This window comes from Sminthopsis crassicaudata, chromosome 4, assembly GCF_048593235.1.
Source record: "Sminthopsis crassicaudata isolate SCR6 chromosome 4, ASM4859323v1, whole genome shotgun sequence".
Classification (NCBI taxonomy): Eukaryota; Metazoa; Chordata; class Mammalia; order Dasyuromorphia; family Dasyuridae; genus Sminthopsis; species Sminthopsis crassicaudata.
In genome coordinates this window covers 57,893,625-57,916,834 of record NC_133620.1, presented here as the reverse complement: position 1 = coordinate 57,916,834, position 23,210 = coordinate 57,893,625, and the positions used below count along the sequence as shown (strand labels likewise).

The window sequence follows — 23,210 nt, the reverse complement described above, 5'->3', positions numbered from 1 at the left end:
ATACAATATATGTGTGTAGAACCGAATTTTTTGTTGCACAGGAAGAATTGGATTCAGAAGGTAAAAATAACAGTTTACATTCATTTCCCAGTGTTCCTTTTCTGGATGTAGCTGGTTCTGTCCATCATTAATCAATTGGAATTGGATTAGCTCTTCTCTATGTTGAAGAAATCCACTTCCATCAGCATACATCCTCATACAGTATCATTGTTGAAGTGTATAAAGATCTTCTGGTTCTGCTCGTTTCACTCAGCATCAGTTGATGTAAGTCTCTCCAAGCCTCTCTGTATTTCTCCTGTTGGTCATTTCTTATAGAACAATAATATTCCATAACATTCATATACCATAGTTTACCCAACCATTCTCCAATTGATGGACATCCATTCATTTTCCAGCTTCTAGCCACTATGAAAAGGGCTGCCACAAACATTTTGGCACATACAGGACCCTTTCCCTTCTCTAGTAGTTCCTTGGGGTATAAGCCCAGTAGTAGTATGGCTGGGTCAAAGGGTATGCACATTTTGATAACTTTTTGGGCATAATTCCAGATTGCTCTCCAGAATGGTTGGATTCTTTCACAACTCCACCAACAATGCATCAGTGTCCCAGTTTTCCCACAGCCCCTCCAACATTCATCGTTATTTGTTCCTGTCATCTTAGCCAATCTGACAGGTGTGTAATGATACCTCAGAGTTGTCTTAATTTGCATTTCTCTGATCAATAGTGATTTGGAACACTCTTTCATATGAGTGGAAATAGTTTTAATTTCATCATCTGAAAATTGTCTGTTCATATCCTTTGAGGAATAGATGTTCTTTAAGGTCTCTCCAACTCCGAGATTCTGTGACATGATCACAGAAAAGTAGTGTTTTGGACAGATGCGTCTCTTAAATGTACGATTCCCAAACACAGTCCTGTGCTCTAGTTTTTAAATGGGGTGAGGGGAGAAATTCACTGATCACTGGTTTCATGCTCATTGAAAACCAGGTAGTAGATAGTGCACATGGTGGTATTCCCTAAATGGTAAAACATATATCAGGTGACTTTCCTAGGTCACAAAGCAAGTTAAGACAAAGCTAGGAATCAAATGACCCCCCCCAAACATGTGTTAGGTGTCTGTTGTATGCAGGGAGAGGAATTGTAATATATAATAGAAAGCTGGTCTCCAGCCAAGAACTGGATTTACACCCTAACTTTTGTACTGAGCTGGCTCTGTGCCCTGGAAAAGTGACTTTGTTTTAGTATTTCAGGCAATTTCTAAGACTGTTTTGCAAAGCAAATTCAGATCTACAGTGAAGGAGAGAATTTCCTCACCAAGAGTTCCCAGTACCCATGAAAAAACAGGCCTGGTATCTGTTTCCTCCATGTCCTCTCCTCATTCCCTCCACTCTCAGGGTAAAGCATTGTGCAAGTGCAGGGGATTCAGAGATCAGCTTTCAGCCTCCTTGCCCTTAATGAGCTTCCATTTTAAGTGGCCTGATTTTTTTTTTTTTTAAATTTAATAGTTTTTATTTGCCAGATATATATCTGGCATGGGTAATATGCATGGGTAATTTTATCACACTGACAATTGCCAAACCTTTTGTTCTAATTTTTCTCCTCCTCCCCCCCCCCCAAGATGGCAGGTTGACCAATACATGTTAAATATGTTAAAGTATAAATTAAATAAACATATGTATACATGTCCATACAGTTATTTTGATGTACAAAAAGAATCAGACTTTGAAATAGTGTACAATTAGCCTGTGAAGGAAATCAAAAATGCAGGTGGACAAAAATAGAGGGATTAGGAATTCTATGTAGTGGTTCATAATCATCTCCTAGAGTTCTTTTGCTGGGTGTAGCTGGTTCAGTTCATTACTGCTCTATGGGAACTGATTTGGTTCATCTCATTGTTGAAAATGGCCACATCCATCAGAATTGATCATCATATAGTATTGTTGTTGAAGTATATAATGATCTCTTGGTCCTGCTCATTTCACTCAGCATCAGTCCATGCAAGTCTCTCCAGGCCTTTCTGAAATCATTCTGTTGGTCATTTCTTACATAACCATAATATTCCATAACATTCATAAACCACAATTTATTCAGCCATTTTCCAATTGATGGGCATCCACTTAGTTTCCAGTTTGTGGCTACTACAAAGAGGGCTGAGTGGCCTAATTTTAATAGCAGTAGGAGGAAAAAGCACCACAGAAAATCAGATGAAATATCAGACTGCCCCTGACATTACAAACCTAAAAGTACAATATAAATGCTCTGGAGCCAGCTCAGTGCCATGTAAAGAATGGTGGACATGGAATCAAGGAGACCTGGGACTGAATCCCCTCTCAGGTCCTCTGACCTGGGAGGCCCTCAGACCTAACTTCTTGGCTTTGGGGTCCTCCATGGGTGTAATCTGTTTCAGAACTGCTGGGAGGACCACAGTGTTAAGTGCTTCACAGAATTCCATGTGATAGAAAGGGGTAGGTGTTGTTCCTATAGCTACTTTTAAGCCAGTGGTAGCCCCAAGTGGAACAGAGTAACCCACCACAATATGAGCAGGACCCTGTGGGGCCCTGATGAAAACTTGGGATTGTGAATCAGTGCTCCTGACTTAATCCTGGCTTCTGACCTGTGACCCTCTCACCTCTTTGGATCTCAGTTTCTTTAAATGTAAAATACCCTAGATTAGATGACCTCTTAGAACCTTTCTAGGTCTGCAAACTTATTGTGTAGGGCACAAACATTTTTTGAACAGTGCCTCATTTCTATGTTGATTTCATGCTGTTCTTTAAGAAAGTAAACTTTTGGGGCAGAGAGACTTTTTGATACTATATATTTCCTTAAACAGTTTGTGAAGTCCCTCTCTTAAAGATTTAAACAGTAATTAGCAACTGATAACTAGTCTGTAACATATATTTAACAAAAGTGCATGCTTACCTGGGTTAGCACACACTGGACAAAGAGCAATGCTCTTACACTTTCCCAACTAATAACAAAGTAAATTAGGGTGTTGTGTTTGCTACCATGCTTTTTAGCTTGATGATTTCAGCATGATGCCTTCAGTGTGGATCAAAATTGTCATCGAAGTCAGCTACTACATTGACAGTAAATTTGAAAAGGCTCTGAGTCAAGACCAAAGTCTTGGTGTATGACTTTTTGTTCTCAAATGATTATGCACTTGGTGCAGACTCAGTTCTCTGCTGCTTGTGCTAATTTTGGCCTACTGATTAACAGGAAAACAGAGGTACTACAGCAGCTATATGTGGAACTGTCGGTTACAGCAAGTGAAGACATTTTGAATGCTGTGGATGAGTTCATTTACCTTGGCAATTTTCAGGAATAGACACATAGATGATGAGGTTGATGTATGCATTGCCAGAGCTTAAGTATTTAGAAGACTCCAAAGGAAACTGTGGGAGAAAAAAAGGCATTATGCTGCTTGCCAAATTGCAGGTTTACAGAGTCTCTGTGCTGACCTCATTTTTGTATGCCTGTGAAACCTGGACATCATACCAGCGCCATACTAGGGAAGTGAATTGTTTCCATTTGAATTGTCTTAGGTTCTAAAGATCACCTGGTAGGATAAGGTACCAGACACTGAGGTCCCGTCCCTCATGCTGCACTGGGAAGCACGCAAACATCACTGATGAACTAGCCATGTTGTTTGAATGATATACTTGCCTAAAAAAGACTTTTTTGGAAAAATCACCCAAGACAAGTGCTCACATGAAGTTTGGAAGAAGTAATATAAGGACACTCTCAAAGTCTCTCTGAAGATCTCTGAAATCAGTTATGGGACATGGAAGATGTTGGCAGAGGACCATGCAGCATGGCATTCCTACCTCAAAGAAGATGAAAAACCAGAATTGTGGTAGTTCAAAAGAAATATGAGATCAAAATGTGAGATCCACAGATTTAGAGACATCTCCATCCCAAATGTTCATGTGAACTATTTGTGCCTGACCTGTGGTAGAGCCTTCTAAACTTGTATTGGTCTGATAGGCAACACTGTGTCTTGACTCCAACATAGTGATTTCATTTTGGTTCTCTTCAAGAACAAGGGACAACATCCAATCCAGCAACTGCTACTTAGTGCATTAAATTAAAATAGTGAACATTCAAACTAGAATTAAGAAAAATAAATATCGTAGGATTGTAAATCTGGATTGGAAGGGACCTCACAGACCATCTAGTACAACTCCTTTTAACAGGTAAGAAAACCGAGGCTGAGAGAGGTTGTGACTTGCTCCGGGGTCACACAGATAGTAAGCATTGGAGCAGTATTTAAACCCAGGCTTTGACTTTGACTTTTGAGCCAGGGCTTTTCCCCTTGTCTCATTTCTTGAGGTTATGCAGCAGCACTATGATGGAAACCTAACATGGATTGTTGTTCAGTTGAATCAGACCCTTTGTGACCTCCTTTGGGGAGTTCTTGGCCATTTTCTTCTCCAGTTCATTTTATAGATGAGGAAACTGAGGGAGACAGGTTGAAGGGGCTTGCCCAATGTCATATAGCTAGTGAGTGAGGCCAGACTTAACCTCAGGAAGATGAGTCTCCTTGACTCTTGGCTCAGTGCTCTAAGGGCTCAATATGGACTAAAACAGTATATGGACTGTCAGAATCCAAGACTCTTGATTGAGCGTACTTTAATTCCCCTGATCCCCTCTGCCATCTGTGACAACATCTGTTAATGAGTTGAATTTAAAGTTTATAATCATCTCTCTGCTGTTTTCCCTGCCTCTTCCTCTTTTTGTCTCTTAAAGCACCTGAAGACCCTGCGTCATCCCTGCTTACTGCGGTTCCTGTCTTGCACTGTGGACACCAATGGCATCCACCTGGTCACTGAAAGAGTGCAGCCCCTTGCTGTGGCCCTGGAAACACTGTCTGCCGCAGAGCTCTGTGCTGGCATCTATGATATACTGCTGGCTCTCATTTTCCTTCATGACAGAGTGAGTATCAAAGCTCAAGCCTTTGGGGAATAAATGGTCCTTTGGGTGGTATATGACATGCTATGATTAGAGCTCTCAGGATGCTGTCTGGGTCTATGTTTTAGAATGACATTGTGCACTCTACAAAGAGAAGTTTTTATTTAAAACTACCTATAAGTGGGCATTATTGTGTGGATCCTGGCTTTTTAAACATGGCAATCCTCAGAATGTTGAAGAGCAGAATGACTCACTATCAGGCATAGCTGGCAGAATTATTGGTATTAGTCTCACCAAGCTGGTCGAAGTCAATTAAAATCACAGTTTTGTGGGCTGATCCCTCAGAGTTGGAAGAGACTTTTAAGTCCTTTAGTTGAACTCTGATTTTACGGATAAGAAAGGTACAGAGTTGGTGGCTCACCCCAAGGCTACACAGGTAGGTAGGGACTCAAACTTAGGCCCTTGAGCTCCAGATCCAGAGCTCTTTGCACAACCTCAGGCTGCCTGGTTTTTACTTTCAGATGGTTTTATCTTATGCTTTTTTCACTGTTGATCACCACTAAAGAGACTCTGAATGTATTATTGTTTTTGGTTCTTAAGAGTCTTGGAACACAAGGTTCTTGACAATTCCTTGCAGTTTTAAAATTATAGGAATTGTTTTGTTTAGAACTAGAATTAGGTCTTAGACACCATCTCATTTGTTTCCTTTGTTCTACTTGCCATTGTGAAAAATGAGATCCAAAGCCATGCTGTCAGTGTCCCAGGTCGTAAATGGTAGAAAGTAAATAAAGTAGATCTGCTTATATCAGGCTTTTTGACACAAGCTCTAACTGGTTTTCCCAGCTGTCCTTGCTTTGCAGTAACACCATTAATGCATGCGTGGCCAGGTCCTTAGCTCAGTAGTAACATCCAGCTGAAATCAGCAGAAATACATCATAGCTAAGAGAGCTTTCCTCAGATAGTCTCTTTAGCTTTGAACCTTGCAGTCAGGTAATGGCCCCAAGCCAGCTATCCCTGATCCTGCTTTCTCTGCCACCCATGGAACCAGAGCTTTCCTTATAATATCACATCAGGCTTGTGGTGCACAAGTGAATATTCACTATGTGTTTTAAGAGGTTATGTAACCACTGGGGTTAATGGTCCAGTGGGTGAAATATTTAAAGGGCTGTCATGTCCACTTGAAAGCCAGTAGGTGGCACCATAGTGCACAGAGGCTAGTCAGGGAGCATCCTTTCTCTGAGGTCATGCCCTGGGCTCAGGCCCTTCCTAGTTGGGAAGGTCACTTCACCCTGTGCCTCAGTTTCATCATCTGTAAATTAAGCTGAAGAAGGAAATGACCAACCATTTCAGTATCTTTGACAAGAAAACCACCAGTAGGGCCATGAATTAGATACAACTGAAAACAACGGAATAATAACAAAAATGTATCTCCTGGAGTAATTCTAGGTTTTTAAAATGAATCTGTCCTTGCAGTAACATTCTTATGTTCCTTATCAGTCGATTTGAGTTTGTTCTTCCCCCAGCCCTTTAATCCAGGCTTTGTTAAACTCCTCCAGTAACTATCATCTTTCCTGATACTTTTGTTCTTTTTCTTCTCTCTGTTGGCCAGTTTCTGTGCTTAGGTGAGAAGGCACAAAAAAGGGGGGAAAATCACGAAATGAAAAGTGTAACAGAATAACACAAATTTTCTTTGAAAGCACTTAATAATATTGTCTGTGGTGGCATATAGATAAGCAATAAACATACTCTTGGCTCTCCTGACAATTATGTAAATTGGTACATGACCATTTTTCCTTTTCTTCTTTACTCAGCCTGTGCAGACTTTTAGTTTTGATCTTTCTTCAGGCCATATCCTTACTGTAGACTAAGGGAAACTTAACTGCTTTTGAAAGTAAATGCTTTTTTTGAAAAGTGCAACTTTATTTTTAATTGGGTTCAGTGTCATCATTAGTGTAACCTTCACTCAATACAGTCATATGATTGACTTTTACCCATATACTAAGTTAAATGAAGAACAAGCTCATTTCAGAACTTATCAGCCTGCCAAAGGCTCCTTTTGTGATTTGATTTTCTTTACCATTTGAGTCACTCATTGTGAAATAGCTGTTTCAGTCTTCCATCCTCATGTGCTTTCTTTTAGGGAAACCTAACGCACAACAATGTCTGTTTGTCATCTGTGTTTGTAAGTGAGGATGGGCACTGGAAGCTAGGAGGAATGGAAACAGTCTGTAAGGTCTCTGAAGCCACGCCAGAGGTAAGAGCCAAAGAAGAGACTATGCTATGTTGGACTGAGAAGAGTCGGCTTCTGGTTGTTGGAAGGCTGAGTACAATCTTGTTTTTAGTAACTGTGATGAGCTTTTGTGGTCCAGTTTCCATCCATTGTCTTTCCTTTGGAATCACCATACCTGTACCCTTAAGAGGCAGATTTTTTTTCTGACCTAGAAAAAGGACTTTAAATATAATTTAGTCCACCTAAGAGCCTGAGGGGGCTATCCAATGACCTGCCCAAGATCATGGAATTGAAACCCAATTCTTGAGCTAGGAAGCTTCCAGTAGAACCTGCCATTTCATCTGTGAAGAACAACAGCTTTATTCTGGTTTCTGTAGGTATTTTAGCTCTGTGCCTTCAGTCTCTTCCCTTCTCATTCATTCTGCACAGTGTTGCCAGACTGATTTTCCTAAAGCAGTTTCCTCATGCCAGTTAGCTAATGGATCCTACTCTAGAATCCTTTTAAAGTATCCATTCTAATTCCTGTGGAGCTTTCAGGCCTCTCATAAACAAGCTCCATTACACTGACCGACCCCGTCATCTGACATTCATCCTAGCTTTGTGCGCAGTTCTGTTCATTTTCCCTGAATAGTCTCTGCATATTTCCACATTTTTCCCTTTACTGTCTCTTCACTTTCTGCTCTCTGCTCTCTTGTCCTTGTGCTTGCCTAACCTCACTTTCCGGAACTCATTGCAAACTGCTTCTTCTAGGACGGCGGGAACCTGTACCCATCTTGTTCTTCTCAGAGCGCTCTTGCACTCCCATTACAATTGCATGGGCTCATGCTAAATCATTATGTCATTGTTTCATGTGTACTAGTTGTTGCTCCCCAGGCAATAAATTTCAGGCGAGTATGCAGCCATGCCTTAAACTGGTTAATATACTCTTACTGCACCTAGCTTGATACTAGGAAATCTCAGGTATAGAGGAAATGATTAATTTATTAATGAAAGCTTTTTGGTAGCCTAGCTCTTATGCCATAACCTATCCTTTTACTGTTTTTACTGCCATGAGATAGTAGGGTAAAGGGAGAGTAAGATGCAGAGAAGCTTCAGTAGCAAAAAAAATTTCACCTGTGTCTTTGTCTTCCTAGCGCCTAGCAAAGTATCTGGCACAGGAGAGGCACCTAATGCTTATTGAGTTATTTCTCAGTCTTGTTTTCTTTGATTTCAGAATTACTATGTTTGATCACCTGAAGGATACTAAAAGATAAGCAGCATAAGGACTGACTTTTTCTTGTGTCTTTAGTCAGTTTTAATTTGAGTAGTTATGGAAGTTATTGAAGACCACTGGTCATGACTTCTAGTTTTTTCACTGCTTTACCTGTATTTCTTAGCATGAGAGCAGGTCACCCAGGGTATGTTTAAAGAATTGACCCTGATCTTTTGTTTTTTTTTCCTCTCAGTTTCTGAGAAGCATTCAGTCATTAAGAGACCAAACCTCTGTCCCCCCTGAAGAAAAGGTATGTTGACATATGTTAGAATTAATGAATATCTCTTTAGGTAAAAAGACCAATAGCAGCCAACAACTCTTCATACTTCTCACTTCACTCTAATTGGGTCGTTGCTGCCTTTTTTCTCTTGCCCTAAAATAGTTTCTGGGGCCAACTCTTAGGACTATAGATGTAGAGAAGGGAGAAAAGATTTCTTTCCTGAAGCCTGTATTACATCTAAATGTAAAAGACCTTGGAGTAGACGGATTGTTGAACCTAGTCTCACTGACAATGTCTTACAAAAAAGGTCACAAATTAGGGAAAATTTTCCAGATCACTTACTTCTTAGCTTTCCCCAATCACACATTTCCCCAATCACTTTAGGTAGCTAAAAGTGCTCTTGCTTTCTCAGGGATTAAGTGTAGATTTATATAAATAACAATTGTCATGTTCGTCTATGGGAAACATTGGCCTGTAAGCTTTTTGCCAAACTCCTGGGTATAAGCTCTTTCATTGTGTTTGTCCAGTACTTAGGGTGGTCCTTGGCATAGTGTGGAGAAGCTTAAAGAATATTTGCTGATTGTAGTAAGTTTAAAGCAAATAGTTTTTGTTCTGAATTCTTGTAATAATTTCTCTACATAATGCCTATAGAACCTGCCAAGAACATAATGTATAGGCAACATAAACTCATCTCTTTAATTGATTCTGGCTAACTTTGAAATAAATCATTTGGTTCTAACATAGAATTTAAATCAGTGTTCTTTTATAAGCAATAGTGAAGGTATAACAGCAAAAATTTTGTGTTCTGATTCATACAAGCAGATATCCTGGCTTGAGAATCTCTAATACTTTTCAGTCTGCAGAATTTAGAACTTTGCAAAAGACAAATGGACATGCTCGGGATGCCTATTCATTTGGAATAATGGTGGAAAGTTTGCTCACAATCTTAAGTGAACAAGGTAAGCTGTAATTATATTATAGGTTCCATGAGATAGGTGGTGGCAATGCTGAGGTTTGGAAGCTTTGGACACCAAAAGCACATTGAGGTTGTGGGCCTGTATCTGGAGGTGTCTCAAAAGAATTTGTAATCTTAAATTAAATCTCTTTTTATTGCATTGTAGCATGTTAAGCCATGTCTGTTTGTTTGTTTGTTTGTTTAGCAAGGATAAGAGGGTATATATGTTTTTTGTTTGCTTTTTAATAAGGAAAAAATAACCTTGGCTTTCTGGTTGGATACAGTTCTTTGGGTGTTAGGATAGTTTTATCTAGAAAGAATTCTTCTGGGGTGGCGCTGTAATTAAGATCCACTTAAAGAACAAAAGCTTCCATTCAGATCAAAAGGTTTAGGTAATTGGTACTCCTCCCAGGTGCCCCGGGGAGCAGCCACAGGCTGCAGAATCCTGGCTTTCTCTCCACTGTGTTATATCCTGCAATTAATTTAGGGATTCATCCTCTTCAGTAACACCCTTCAGTTGGGTTTTCAATGAGTCTGATCCATAGATTACAACATTTCAGATAATGACTATAGTGTAACACTAATTTTAGGGTAGAAATCCATAGCTTTTTGATAGAGAAAACAAATTTCTACATTTTGCATACTAGGAAGTATGAACCATGTAACAACTGAGATGTTATTTTGGTTGACTCACTCTATCACTGCACACCTTAAGGGATTTCTGCAACCATCTTTGCTGGCCTATGGCTCTACCACTTGAGCTGATTTCTTTTTACTGTTGTTAGTCTGTTTTCTCTTTACTTTCTTCACTCTTCTCAGTCTCTTCACTGACCTGGGCTTTTGTACAGACTACCAGAATTGCATGGTTGCTACTTTTGTTTATAAATAGCAGTGTTTCTTAATGTTGCAGGCATCTGTTACCCAATAACAACTATTCTCTACCCCACCAACTCTTCTTTTTGTATATAGTTGATCAAAGAAATTAAGAATAATAGTCAAAAAATGAAGGGTGTGTTGTTCTCTAATACTTCCAATCTTGCTTTAGTGCATTTTGTAACATTCACTTCTTAATTGGCCTTAATGGGAGCTACTTAGCAACAAAGTCTGAACTTTGGGTTTTTATCACCTGTTAGCCATCATCTTTCTTAGGATTGCTCTATCAGCATAGGCAGGGAGATGGGAATGGAAACTAACTATGGCTTTGAATTTCAGTTTCAGCAGATAGTCTGTCGGGCTTTCAGCAGACCTTGCGTTCAATGCTCTTGAATCCTGATCCAGAGGGTCGGCCAGCACTCTGTACCTTACTGTCTCATGACTTCTTTAGGTGAGGAAACCTAATTCTTTTTGTTGATTGCCTCCTTCCTTTAATAATTTGCGTGATTGGCTTGGAGATTATTAAATAAACAAGTCGAAAATATAATCCTCCATTAGCAGAGGTCATTAGGAAGCAATGAAAGGGAAAATAGAGCTCCTAACCCAGTTTATTATAGTAAATTAAGAGTATGGAAATTTTAGCTTTCTTTATCTTAACAGATTATACTGAAGGCTTAAACTTAAAAAAACCTACAGGTTATTTCTCTGGGGTCTCAAATTATGAAGGTGCTTGGTTAATCAATAGAATAAGTTAAAAAGGAGGTCTTGAAAAAAAGTTGCAAATGAAAAGACATTTAATGAATAAAACCTTGCATTTTTAAAGTGCCTTTCACATTTTTATCTGTTCCTTTGCAATAACTCTGAGATAGGTAGAGCAGGTGTTATGTTCATTACATTTTCCAAATAATAAAAATGAGGTTCAGAGAAATTAGTCATTAACCTAAGGTCACAGTGGTAAAGAAGAGTTGGAATTTAAATCCAGAAAATAAGTCCTGGCTTTTCAGTTTCCTTTGTGTTCTTTGATAAGAATTTTCTTCAATTTCCTAAATCCTGAAGGCCTCCCAATCAATCTGTGCTGTGATAATTACCTGAGAGGCAGATATTGGTAGTTTCTTTTTGGTGACCCCCTCCTCCAATATAACCTTTCGCTTTTTGCTATATAGAAATGATTTCCTAGAAGTTGTGAATTTCCTGAAGAGTTTAACATTAAAGAGTGAAGAAGAAAAAACTGAATTTTTCAAGTAAGTAAGACTTAAAGATATCAAAGTTCTTGAGTCATGTAAAAATGTAATGCCGGAGAAACTGAGGCAAGAGAGATTAGAGAGTTATAATATTTTATTTGAAAGGGAGAGATTGTGCTGGGGGAATGGTGCCTCCAGGGCTGAGGTCCAAAGCAGTCAGCAACTAATGTGTGCTTCCCATGAAGTAGATATACATACACGTGCCTCCAAATTACCAGGGATAGAATCAGAGCACTGAGAGCAGACTATCAATCCAGTTCTGACCGGGTGGGGAGAGGCACTGGACATTTTGATAAGTAGGGAGGGTCTGGGGTTAGAAGATAGAAGATCTTTCTTCTTATCAAACATCCTGATGATTAAGAGGGAAGAGTAGTATTGCAACCTGGGGATTGGGGCAGAATAACTGAGGTAGGACAATTCAAGGAGATTGTGGCATAACAAAACAAAGGATGACTTGTTCTGAAATGTGGGTTATGAACCAGCACATTAATTTTACTCAGTTTTCATATTGGACTCGTTATAGCCTTAAAAAAAAAAAAAAAAAAAAAGTTATATCCTAATTAGCCAATTAGGAACAAACCCAGTTATTTTTCTAGTTTCATTTCTGGATTTTAAGTGTTTACAGATGCTAATCTCATATTTTGCCTCTAGCAGGCATATATACATATATATATATATTTGCATGAAGTCCTTGGGGACCCAACTATTGATCTTAATAGATGGCATCCGTGGGATTAGGACATTTTTAGGTATAAGCTTAAATAAGTAGACCAAAAGTCACCAACTATTTATTTCTCAGGTATCTTTTTTTGGTTTGTAGATTTCTGCTTGATAGAGTGAGTGGTTTGTCCGAGGAACTGATAGCTTCCAGGTTGGTCCCTCTACTGCTTAACCAACTGGTGTTTGCAGAACCAGTAGCCGTCAAAAGTTTTCTTCCTCACTTACTTGGTCCAAAGAAAGGTGAATATTTTAAGCATTCTTGAAAGCAACAAATTTGAGTGATTATGAATGTGTAGTTTGAGATTTTTGCATGCCAGGCAATCTGGAATCACAAGTTGGAATTTGAATGTAATTAGTCCCAGTTCTTATGTTACTGATGAACATTTAACTGTAAGTTAACCTAAGTGCCTTAGTTTTCCCTGTCAATGAAGAAAATACTTGCTGTAAATATTTTTTAATGTAGAGTATAATTTGCATTAAGGCAAGATTCTTTTTTTCTTTTAAATAACTACATAAGTACCAAACAATTGTAGTCTAATCCCTGTTGATGACTGTTGCTTAAAGTGGGATATTTCTGGTATTTCTACAAATTTCTTTCCCCTCCTTCAGCATTCTTATTTTATAGCACTCTATAACTATTTAGGTAAAACAAAAAGTCTCCCTGTAGATATAACCTGTTTTGCTCAAATTCAGGTTAGAAATGTTCCCGGGAAATATCTTTTCTACATACCCATACATATAAAACACAAAAATTTATCTCCTGTGTAATGCAGTATTAATACAATGAAAGATTTTAGTCTGGAATTTTATTGCTTTTGATTTGGGGCTTAAACTCAACTATTTGTGTAATTATTTAAGATAAGGAATCTTGTCTGAAACCACATTTCACTCTACATTAAAAATATTAGAAGTAAGTATGGATGCATTAGCTTTTATATTGTTCACAGAAAAGCAAAGGCATTAGAGGTAATAATTTTCTCATCAATAATGGAAAAACTGGAACTAATCACGATGAATTTTCAATTTATAAATTCAAGATAGTTCACTGTCATGCAATGTTCGGAGACCAGAATTACCATTATGATTGGCAAACAGCAAAGAAAATTCAAAAGTAAAACCTGGCAACATTTGAAAGCTGATTTCATAAGACGATAATGATAAAATTGTATTATCAGGATATTTTGACAATAATAGCTAAAACCATTCTCATTTTTTATGCAATCTGGTAAAGATAGACTCCACTATATAGCAACTTTAGAGCCCCAATATTGTTTTTCTCATGTTATTCTCTAAAAATTGGATATTTGTGAAAATTACCAACAAGAAGGTGAAAGGGTTGGCCTTGCTAAGGAGAAAAGCCATCTTGAATCTTCATCAGAGATGAAAGGTAAATGGTAGAGTTTTGAAAAAGAGGCATTCAGCGTATTGAGAGCTTGCCTCTTTCTGAGGCGTTCTGTGATAATCTAGACATGAATTACAGTATGAGATTTCCATTTCTTAAATAGAGACAAAATAAGTCACAGCATATGATTTGGGAAGCAGTTTCCAAACCTAGAGAAGACCAGAACTTTGTGGTATAGCTCATAGGCTAAGTTGAAAACTGCTCTCGATGTTACCGGCAGCACACCAGCCTTCCTTTTCAAGAAACAAACCTTTGATGTCATCTTTCATTATCCTTTTATCTCCATTGACGAAGAATGAACCAACAAGAAGACCCTAGAGCAAAGGCCCTGATTTACTTTACCTTCAAATTCTGCTCGAGTCAGGAGAAGTTGGGGCAGAACTGCCAACAGCCATCATTTATTTCATAGCTGGAAGGAGCATAGACAGGCCAGCCTTAGTGGGATGTGGAGAAGCCTGCTAGTCCAACAGGGCCCACTGTCATTCATGTGTATTACAAAAAAGCCACTGTCCTCTTTGGTTTATTTGTATAATAACCAAGCTCAGTGGTTACTTTTTATTAAAATGAAACTTCATTTTGTTTTCCCATTTGTACCATTCACCATTTCTTAAAATAGATAAGCAGGGAGAAAAGCGGACAGGCTGTTTGCTTTCACCAGCTCTGTTTCAAACCCGAGTGATCCCTGTGCTTCTAAAGCTGTTTGAAGTTCACGAAGAACATGTCCGGATGGTGCTTCTGTCTCACATAGATGCCTATGCAAAGTACTTCACTCAGGAGCAGCTGAAAAAAGTCATCTTGCCACAGGTCAGAATAAAATCCATAAGACTAGTAAGATTTTCCTATTGACTGCTGTGGACTATTGTTTGCATTAAAGAGTAAATAAACATGGTTTGGAGTATCTTTAGATAAAGGAAAAGAAACTGAGACTGGAAATAATGGATTTTATACTGTGGGCAGCAGAAGGTCTAAACCTCTGCTATCTAAACTAAAGAGAAATTTAAAAATCAGCAACTCAAAAATTTTTATCTCTGAGAAGCTGCAATTTTTCATGGTTATGTTTTTAGGTTAAACTTGATTTTCAAAGTGTTTCACAGAAACGCATTATTAAAATACAGACTAGTAAGTAAGTCCATACATAGGTTTTTTGTTGTTTGTTTGTTTGTTTTTTTAAAATAAGATTAAGCTAGAATTTTAGCAATTATACCTTTGCAGTCATTCCATTGGAAAAATTCTATTTTAACATCTTTAATATAATATTTTACAATCATTATTACAGTATAATAATCAACAGTGATTTGTAAACAGTATATAAGAGTAATTTTTAAAAAAAATCAGCTTTTAATTTATTGTATCACCATCTTATGACCATATTGTGACATATACAAAGGTATAATTGCTATATTCTCCTAAGACATTTTTTATCAAATGTGCTGCATAAAGTTATGGAAAATGCAAAGTGGTCCAAGATAACACTGGTATCAAGAACACTTTGCAAAACTATACAGTTGGGGCCTATTGTACATTTAAGTTTTGTCATGCAATACACTGTCCAACTAATTGGCTTGAAATGCACTAAGGCAAAAGCTTATGAAGTTTAATGGAGAATTTAGGTTATAATTAAACCAAGACTTTTAAAGAGAAAAGGGAAGCTCTTAGAAATAAATTCTGATGAACGATACATATGAAAGGGGGGTTGTGTAGCCAAGGAATTAATGATATTGGAATACAGCATAAAGGATAGCTTTTTCTAGGAGTAGAGGGAAGGTAGTCCCTTTATTCTAGTTTTTTTTTCTTTCAGGAAATACTATATTCAGTTCTGGGAATCACATCTTAGGAAGAATGCCAGTAAGCTGAAGAGCATCTACAAGAACTCCAAGCCATGTGTATAGTCACAATTTTATAAAAAGATGGTTTAAGGAACTGAGATGTTCACCCCAAAGAAAAAAATTCAGGATTCAGTTAGCTGAAGGACTGACTGGGAGGGTTAAGACTTACTTGGCCTCAGAGGACAAAAAGAACTAAGTAAAAAGTGAAAACCTCAGGGAACAAATGTAGGCTTTAAAATAAAGATTGGGCAGCTTCATGAGATCAGAGGTTCTGTCTCTTTGGTAGTTCTAGGGAAAAGCTAATACGAGTAAAATTAGATTACTAATGTCCTTTCCGATTCTGCGATTCTTTGAAGAGGGAGGCAACAGAAGAAAGATTTTCCATATGGACTGGAAACAGTGGATGGAATGCGAGGACCAAAAATGGAGAAAACCACTGTAATCCTTTTCCTTCCATGCTTATATAAAAACACTTTTTACACACATTAACGTTTGCATTCTGCCCTAGGTTTTGCTGGGCCTGCGTGATACCAATGATTCCATTGTAGCCATAACCCTTCACAGCTTGGCTGTGCTGGTTTCTCTACTTGGACCAGAGGTTGTTGTGGGAGGCGAAAGAACCAAGATATTCAAACGCACAGCACCAAGTTTCACCAAAACAGTTAATGTTTCTCCAGAAGGTAAATAAATGTAAAATGTCCATCCTACCCAAGTCTCTTTATGCTAAAATGCTCTCTAAGAAAGATGCCCTCTTGGTCTGGCTACCTTTGGCTTCTGGCATTAAGGAGAAGTTTCTTTAGACCCATTCTTTAGACCCTTGATGATAAGTGAATACCTAACTAACACTTTATAGAACAACCCTTTTTTGATGCAGTCAGGTTTTGGGATGGTGAGAGATACATGAACTGTCCCCTCCTATGGAAGGGAAAAGATGCACGTCTGAATGTGGAAGTACACAGTTGCGGAGTGAGAAAAGGGGGCAACTCTGATCAATCCTGGTGACTGATCTTGGACAAATTATTTAACTTCTCGATGAACTTGAGTTTTTCTCATCTCTAAAAGGGAAGTAAGATTGCTTGTGGATGTATTTCATTAGATTTGAGATTGTAGGAATGAGCAGAAAAGAAGTCTTAAACCTGATGATAATGCCAGTTCTCATTTTTCTAGGATTCATTCCTTACTGAAGGAGCAAAGGAAAATACAGTTCTTTAATTGATCCAAATTGCTTTTAGAAGTCATATAAAAGATATAACATTTGTTTAAAGACTTTAATTTCTGCTTGCTACCTTTTTATAAATCATACTACCCCCTCAGAGAAGAACCACTAAAGGAGCTTTACTGAAAGACCTTGGTGTCTTGGCTCACTGACTGCACCCCCCAGCATTCTATGACTGGTGATAGGAAACTTCCAAGCTGGTTTGTAGGCTATTTTTTTTTTTTTTTTTTTTTTAATAATAATAGCTAAATTGCTTCTAGGAGAGGAAAGGAGGACTTCCCAATTGCTGTTTTTCCCAAAGGTATTAAAAACCATTTCCTAGAATTTACAAGGAGACTAGTTCTCTATTATTTGATAGGACATTCTTAGATTTGGTATTTTAATTTTGTGCTGTTTCACTAGAACACAGAATTTAGAACTGGAAGAGACCTTGGCAACTCCTTGCAATTATATTAATGCTGCCTCTTTTTTTAAGTAGCCTGTCCTAAACAGCTTCTAGTATCAGATATAAATTACTGATAACTTCTTTTCCTTGTAAAGAAACTCTTGACACAATCTCATTTAAGCTCAAATCTGGATTCCCTTTATATTTGTATTTCTCCCACAGGTGATGAGGCTCCTCAGCCTATTCAGCTCTCCATGAATGGAGTTCCACCAATGAGAAGTGCTTCAGGAGATGGTACTAACTTTGCTTCAAATTCTAAAAAATCAGGAGAGGAATGGCCAGACTGGAGTGAGCCCGAGGAACCCAATGAGAACCAGATGGTCAGCATACAGGTATGGCCTGTAGAGTCATGTGACAATCCAAGGCCTCAATTTACTAATATGACTGTAGAGGAGACTTGGGATGATTTTGAGCCTACTGATCCTAAAGCATCTCCAGGGAATGGCCTCAATACTGTAAGCCCTGATACTGCAAGAGAACAGAAGCAAGATCCTGTTGTCCTTCTTCCAGACAAAGAGACCGAGACTCTAAAAGTGAACCTACCCTTAAAGGCTGATCCCCCAGGAAACTGGGATAATTTAAAACAAATGAAATTAACACAAGAGAGGGCTCTTAAAGCTCCATCTGGATTTGGTTTAGGAGAAGAATATACTATTCAAGTGAAAAAAAAACCAATGCAAGATCCTGAGTTGGACTGGTTTGCTGATATGATCCCAGAAATTAAGCCTTCAGAAGCTTTCCTAATTTTACCTGAACTAAGAACAGAGAGGAGAGTTCCCCAAGATGATGTCTTGCCTACTCTGCAGTTTTCATCAAAATTTGCTGCAACTGAAGCTACTGAGGTAAGGACTGTTTATTCTTAAACCATAGGACACTGGAAGACAATTGATCTCTATATCATTTTAGTAAAACAAGCCGTTAGTTCAAGATTCTCATGCCAGATGTCCATACTGAAACCACCTTTGCTATTAAACCAAATCAGATTTGAGCTAAGTGGGTGGAAGTTTGCTTTTTATATTAGTAGAGAAAACAAATTGAACTCAGAAGATTGAGGCCTTAAAATGTGGATAATACAATCCAGCTATCAACCACAATGCAATAATTTTCATACATACCCTGAAATTCCATTATGAACAATTTTTAAAAGAGTTTTTATAACTTTTTTCATCACCTATATATAGCAGCTCAAATCAGTCTGCTTTGGTAATTATTTCCATGAACAGATACTCATTTAATAGTAGATTAAAAAGTTAACAGTTCAATTTTGATTTATCCTCAGCGAATTTATAACTAGTGTTCATTCATTGTTGTGCATGTCCTTTACATGCCTTCTTACTGTTTCAGGTTAATTTTTAACTTTGGAAAGTGGTTCAGAATTCCAGTTCTAGTTGTTAAGGGTTATCTGGTATTATAGCATGTCAGGTTACATTTTGGCTCCAAAAAATAAGTGTGGCCCATTCAGTTCTTCTTAAAATATTTTATTTCATGTGTTCTTGTTGCAGGGAGAAGCTGAAGGCTGGGGAGAAGAAGAAGAATTAAATTGGGAAGAAGATGATAGTAGCTGGTGATAACTAATATAATGTGGACTCTAGAAATATTTTCTATGTTGGTTTTACAAATTATTACCTCAACAGCAGGCACCTAACAGAGAGGTCACGATGACCCAAACAGAGCCTATTTTTCCTGTACCAGGAAGCTTCCCCTCATCCCCCACCCCCAGTTTGTGCCAACTGCTGTGAGTAACTGAGACCTATGCTAAAAGCCATGGGTTGGAAATAAAGTTCACACCACTGGATTCTAGGAGAAAAGACCTTTCGGATCTGAGGCCAGATTCCATGAAGAATAAGTGGCTGTGGAAAGTAAAGGTTGTATTTTTTATTTTTCCAGGACAATTCTAGAAAACTGAAGATAATAAATACAAAAATTTTAGTTTCTAACTTAATTTTGTGCCATTTTTTTTTTTCAATAGCCACAAGAATAAGCCCACTTTTAATGGCTCATTTAGAGCGTGGATGAATTATTTTAGATAATTGGGCAACTTATTTATTTATTTATATGTAAGCCTGTATGATGAGGTCCTATGTGAACCTGGCCCCTGAGTAGACTGTTCTAAAAGACACCAAAGTTCTTAATGAGGACATTACTTCTAATCTCTAAACATGACCAATAAAAAATATTTTCAAGTCTATTCTCAACTGCTTGTTATGAAGAGACATGACTATATCCACATTTTCATATATACAATAAAAATACAATCAAGATAATATTTATTTTACATGATTTTAATGGTAAAGTCCTACCTGTGTACAATTTTTTAATGTATCTATCTTTGTTTGTAGATCCTCTAGTTTCATTGTTAGCCAACCAGGAGCAGGAGATCTTTGCAGCAATAGCTGTACTGCTTCTAAGGCCCCTTCTGCTGTTTGCAGTGCTGACCTATACTCTTCTTCCAGGGAAATCTCCTGCCGTATTCTCTTGGCAGAGGGCTGTGAATGAGAATTTCTGTCTGTTAACTTTAGAATGCAGCTTTGTTGTAAAGAGGAGAGAGAACATTTTCTTTGACAAATACTGGCTAAGTGATCCAAGGCAAGTAAGTTACAGAGAATGTGACAGTTACTTTAGCAGAAGGAATTCTCTACTACTCTAATACAGGTCCAGTCCTTACTCCTATCCTCAATACTTTTACAAAACTTTACAACAAAAATTCCTATTCAAACCTCAGTCAATAATCCATTTCTTTCAAGCCACAAGTAGTATAAAATCAAGCATTTATTACTTAAACGCTTCACAGCCAGGTAGTGTTCTTGCCCTCAAGGGGTTCTTATTCTAATGGAGGAAACAAGCAAGTTAAACACAGCAAAAGGTATTGGGGTAAGGAGTATCTGAGGAACAAGTAGCGCAGTATTACCAAATGTGTGAAGGGTTTTAAAAACCTTACAAATGTATTTCATTCTGAGAAAATAGGGAATCCTTAATGAGCAGGACAGCAAGATGGTCAGCCCTACATATTAAGAAAATCATTTTGGCAGCTGAACAATAGGTTAGCCGACCAGAAGAAATAAGAACGTAGAAAAGAAAGTAAGTTCCAGGAAATGGGGATTAATAGTGTCTGTGGTTGTAGCTGAGGTCAAGAATGATGAAGCCTTAAGAAAAAAAGGCATTAGAATTGGCAATTAAGAAGTTAATAGCAACTTGGATACAGCTTATGGAATCTGTTGTGATAGAATCTAATCCTAGTCAATCTCACTGCTTTATAGTGGCACATCATTTTTAACCAACAGGAACAGCAACCAACTAACTGGATAATCAAACTTTCAGTAGTCTTAAAGATAATCTTTAATTTTATCTGGGACAGTGAAACATGAGAAGCAATTATAGCTTCTATATACTATATATAAAAAACATAAGCAACACTGATACATAAAATATTATTTTGAAAGCCAAAGAAATAAGCTGTCCTTGATTCTTCTTATAAAAGATTATTTTCCCAAAGAACTATAAAATTTTAATTAGATTAATGGTAGACTGATAATGTAAAAAATTATTTGCTTCAATGAGTGTGGGGAAATTTCGTGTTCTCTCTGTGATGGTAAGGAAGTATGATAAAAAGATTCCATCCAATATAAGCATAAGAGTGTTTTATAATTCTCATTAAAAAAAAAATAGACTAAGGAACCTAAACAGCCAATTTCTTCTTTTTTAAACATGGTAAAAATGTGTAAATCCAATATAGGCATATGTATTTACACAATTATCTTGCTGCACAAGAAAAATCAGATCAAAAAGAAAAAAAAAATGAGAAAGAAAATAAAATACAAGCAAAAGGGAAAATGCCAAGTTGTGTTTCACACTCAGTTTCCACAGTCCTCTCTCTAGGTGTGGATGGCTTTGATCATTGTATAATGTTGCCATGTACAATGATCAAGTTCCGCTCACTTCACTTAGCATCAATTCATGTAAGTCCAGGCTTCTCTGAAATCATCCTGCTGGTCATTTCTTACCGAACAATAATATTCTATAACATCCATATATCATAATTTATTCAGCCATTCTCCAATGGTCATCCATTCAGTTTCCATTTTCTAGCCATTACAAAAAGAGCTGCCACAAACATTTTGACACACGTGGGTCCTTTTCCCTCCTTTAAGATCTCTTTGGGATATAAACCCAGTAGAAACACTACTGGATAAAAGGCTATGCACAGTTTGACATAGTTCCAAATTGCTCTTCAGTATGGCTGGATCCGTTCACAATTCCAACAACAATGCATCCCAGTTTTCTTATATCCCCTCCAAAATTCGTCATTATCTTTTCCTGTCATCTAAGCCAATCTATTAGGTAGTGGTACCTTGGAGTTGTCTTAATTTGCATTTCTCTGATCAATACTGAGTTAGAGCACCTTTTCATATGACTAGGAATGGTTTCAATTTCTTCATCTGAAAATTGTCTGTTCATTGTCCTTTGACCATTTATCAATTGGAGAATGGCTTCTTATAAATGTGAGTCAATTCTATATTTTAGAAATGAGGCCTTTGTTAGAACCCTTGAATTTAAAAATGTTTCCCCAATTTATTGCTTCCCTTCTAATCTTGTCTGCATTGGTTTTGTTTGTACAAAAACTTTTTATCATAATATAATCAAAATTAGTTATTTTGCACTCAATAATGAGCTCCAGTTCTTTGGTCCCAAATTCTTTCTCCACAGAAAGGTAAATTATCCTCTGTTCTAATTTGTTTATAACATCACTCTTCATGTCTAATTCATGAACCTTATCTTAGTATATGGTGTTTTGTGTAGAAGTTGTTCTTAAGAAGCTCTTCTTTGCCTCTAAGCTTTACAAAAAAGCTCTATGGGAAGAGTAGTGAGTGCCAAGCTTAGCACCATTAGTGGTACTTAATGCTCACTGTTCACAATGCTTCTATTTTCTGATGAATGAAAAGTTTGAATGAAGAAGCACATACCTGTAAAGTTGATAAACTTCTTTCTCTTTCAACCCTTACTTTAACAAAGTGTCCATTTAAGACTCTCTTTTCCTGTTTAATCCGATCAACTCTGGCACAAGCTGTTTCATCTAACAGCCTAGTCTGTGAAGATTCAAACAATAAAGATTAGGTTTCAATATTCATACATATGTTTAGTTTTAACTATGCTGATTGAAATGACAAAGGATTCAAGAAAAGTACGTTATCATGATGCCTGGTGTGATACATTGCACACAGCTAGTATTTCATGTTACCAACTGTCAGGGATGTAGGGGTGATTCAAATTTGAGGAAAATGGTGTTGAACTAGATGACCTAAAGTCTCTTCTAACCTTGAAATACTATGATTGTGTAAGATCTTGTGAGATGGGACTCGAAACTAAAGAAACAAATCAATTTAAGAAAATCTGAGACAGCAAGAGAACACTCTGTGTCACATCCGTGACTGCGACAGAAGCCCCCATTTCCACTGCCAAGGCTGTCTCCTACATCAGACCCTCATTAGTGACTTAAAAATATCTATTAATCTTTCATGCTTATCTACATTATGGTACCACACAACTTAAAGAGTGTGTTCTTCAACCAGAAGACAAACCAAGTACAAATTCCATGAAATCCATTCTTTCATCGTCCTTAGCTTCAAAATCTAATTGGTCTCTCGTTTTCACAATTAATTCAATGAATAATTTATTGTCTACTATAGACAAGACAAGCTAAGGATTAGGGGATACACATATAAAAAAAACCCAAAACTAACCTTGACTTAAAGGGACTTGTATCTTCCTAAGAAGAAAAAAAAAACTCTACATGGAAAATTATTATTACAAGGGAATAGAAAGGAAAGATTAATAGCTGAATGAGGGAAACATGGGCAGATCAAGGAATGCTTCACTGAGATACAGTATTTTCCTGAGTTTACCTGAACCTACAAAATATGA

General features: G+C 37.5%; 2 protein-coding genes across 5 annotated transcripts in view; one reads left to right on the top strand and one right to left on the bottom strand.

Moving 5' to 3' along the window:
• Nucleotides 1-19,555, top strand: part of SCYL3 (SCY1 like pseudokinase 3) — a 36,699-nt gene extending 17,144 nt beyond the window's left edge. Inside the window, exons 3-13 of the mRNA XM_074308319.1 lie at nt 4,750-4,935; nt 7,052-7,165; nt 8,587-8,643; nt 9,470-9,572; nt 10,781-10,892; nt 11,605-11,682; nt 12,503-12,642; nt 14,421-14,608; nt 16,139-16,310; nt 17,454-18,133; nt 18,794-19,555. Coding sequence (XP_074164420.1) covers nt 4,750-4,935; nt 7,052-7,165; nt 8,587-8,643; nt 9,470-9,572; nt 10,781-10,892; nt 11,605-11,682; nt 12,503-12,642; nt 14,421-14,608; nt 16,139-16,310; nt 17,454-18,133; nt 18,794-18,859 — 1,896 coding nt within the window. The 3' untranslated portion in view covers nt 18,860-19,555. The remainder of the gene's footprint in view (nt 1-4,749; nt 4,936-7,051; nt 7,166-8,586; nt 8,644-9,469; nt 9,573-10,780; nt 10,893-11,604; nt 11,683-12,502; nt 12,643-14,420; nt 14,609-16,138; nt 16,311-17,453; nt 18,134-18,793) is intronic.
• FIRRM (FIGNL1 interacting regulator of recombination and mitosis) overlaps nt 18,754-23,210 on the bottom strand; it is a 64,275-nt gene continuing 59,818 nt past the window's right edge. For all 4 annotated transcript variants that reach the window (XM_074308313.1, XM_074308314.1, XM_074308317.1 and 1 more), the window contains 3 exons: nt 22,253-22,375; nt 19,592-19,777; nt 18,754-18,807 (listed from right to left, as the gene is read on the bottom strand). In XM_074308313.1, coding sequence (XP_074164414.1) covers nt 18,775-18,807; nt 19,592-19,777; nt 22,253-22,375 — 342 coding nt within the window. In that variant the 3' untranslated portion in view covers nt 18,754-18,774. The remainder of the gene's footprint in view (nt 18,808-19,591; nt 19,778-22,252; nt 22,376-23,210) is intronic.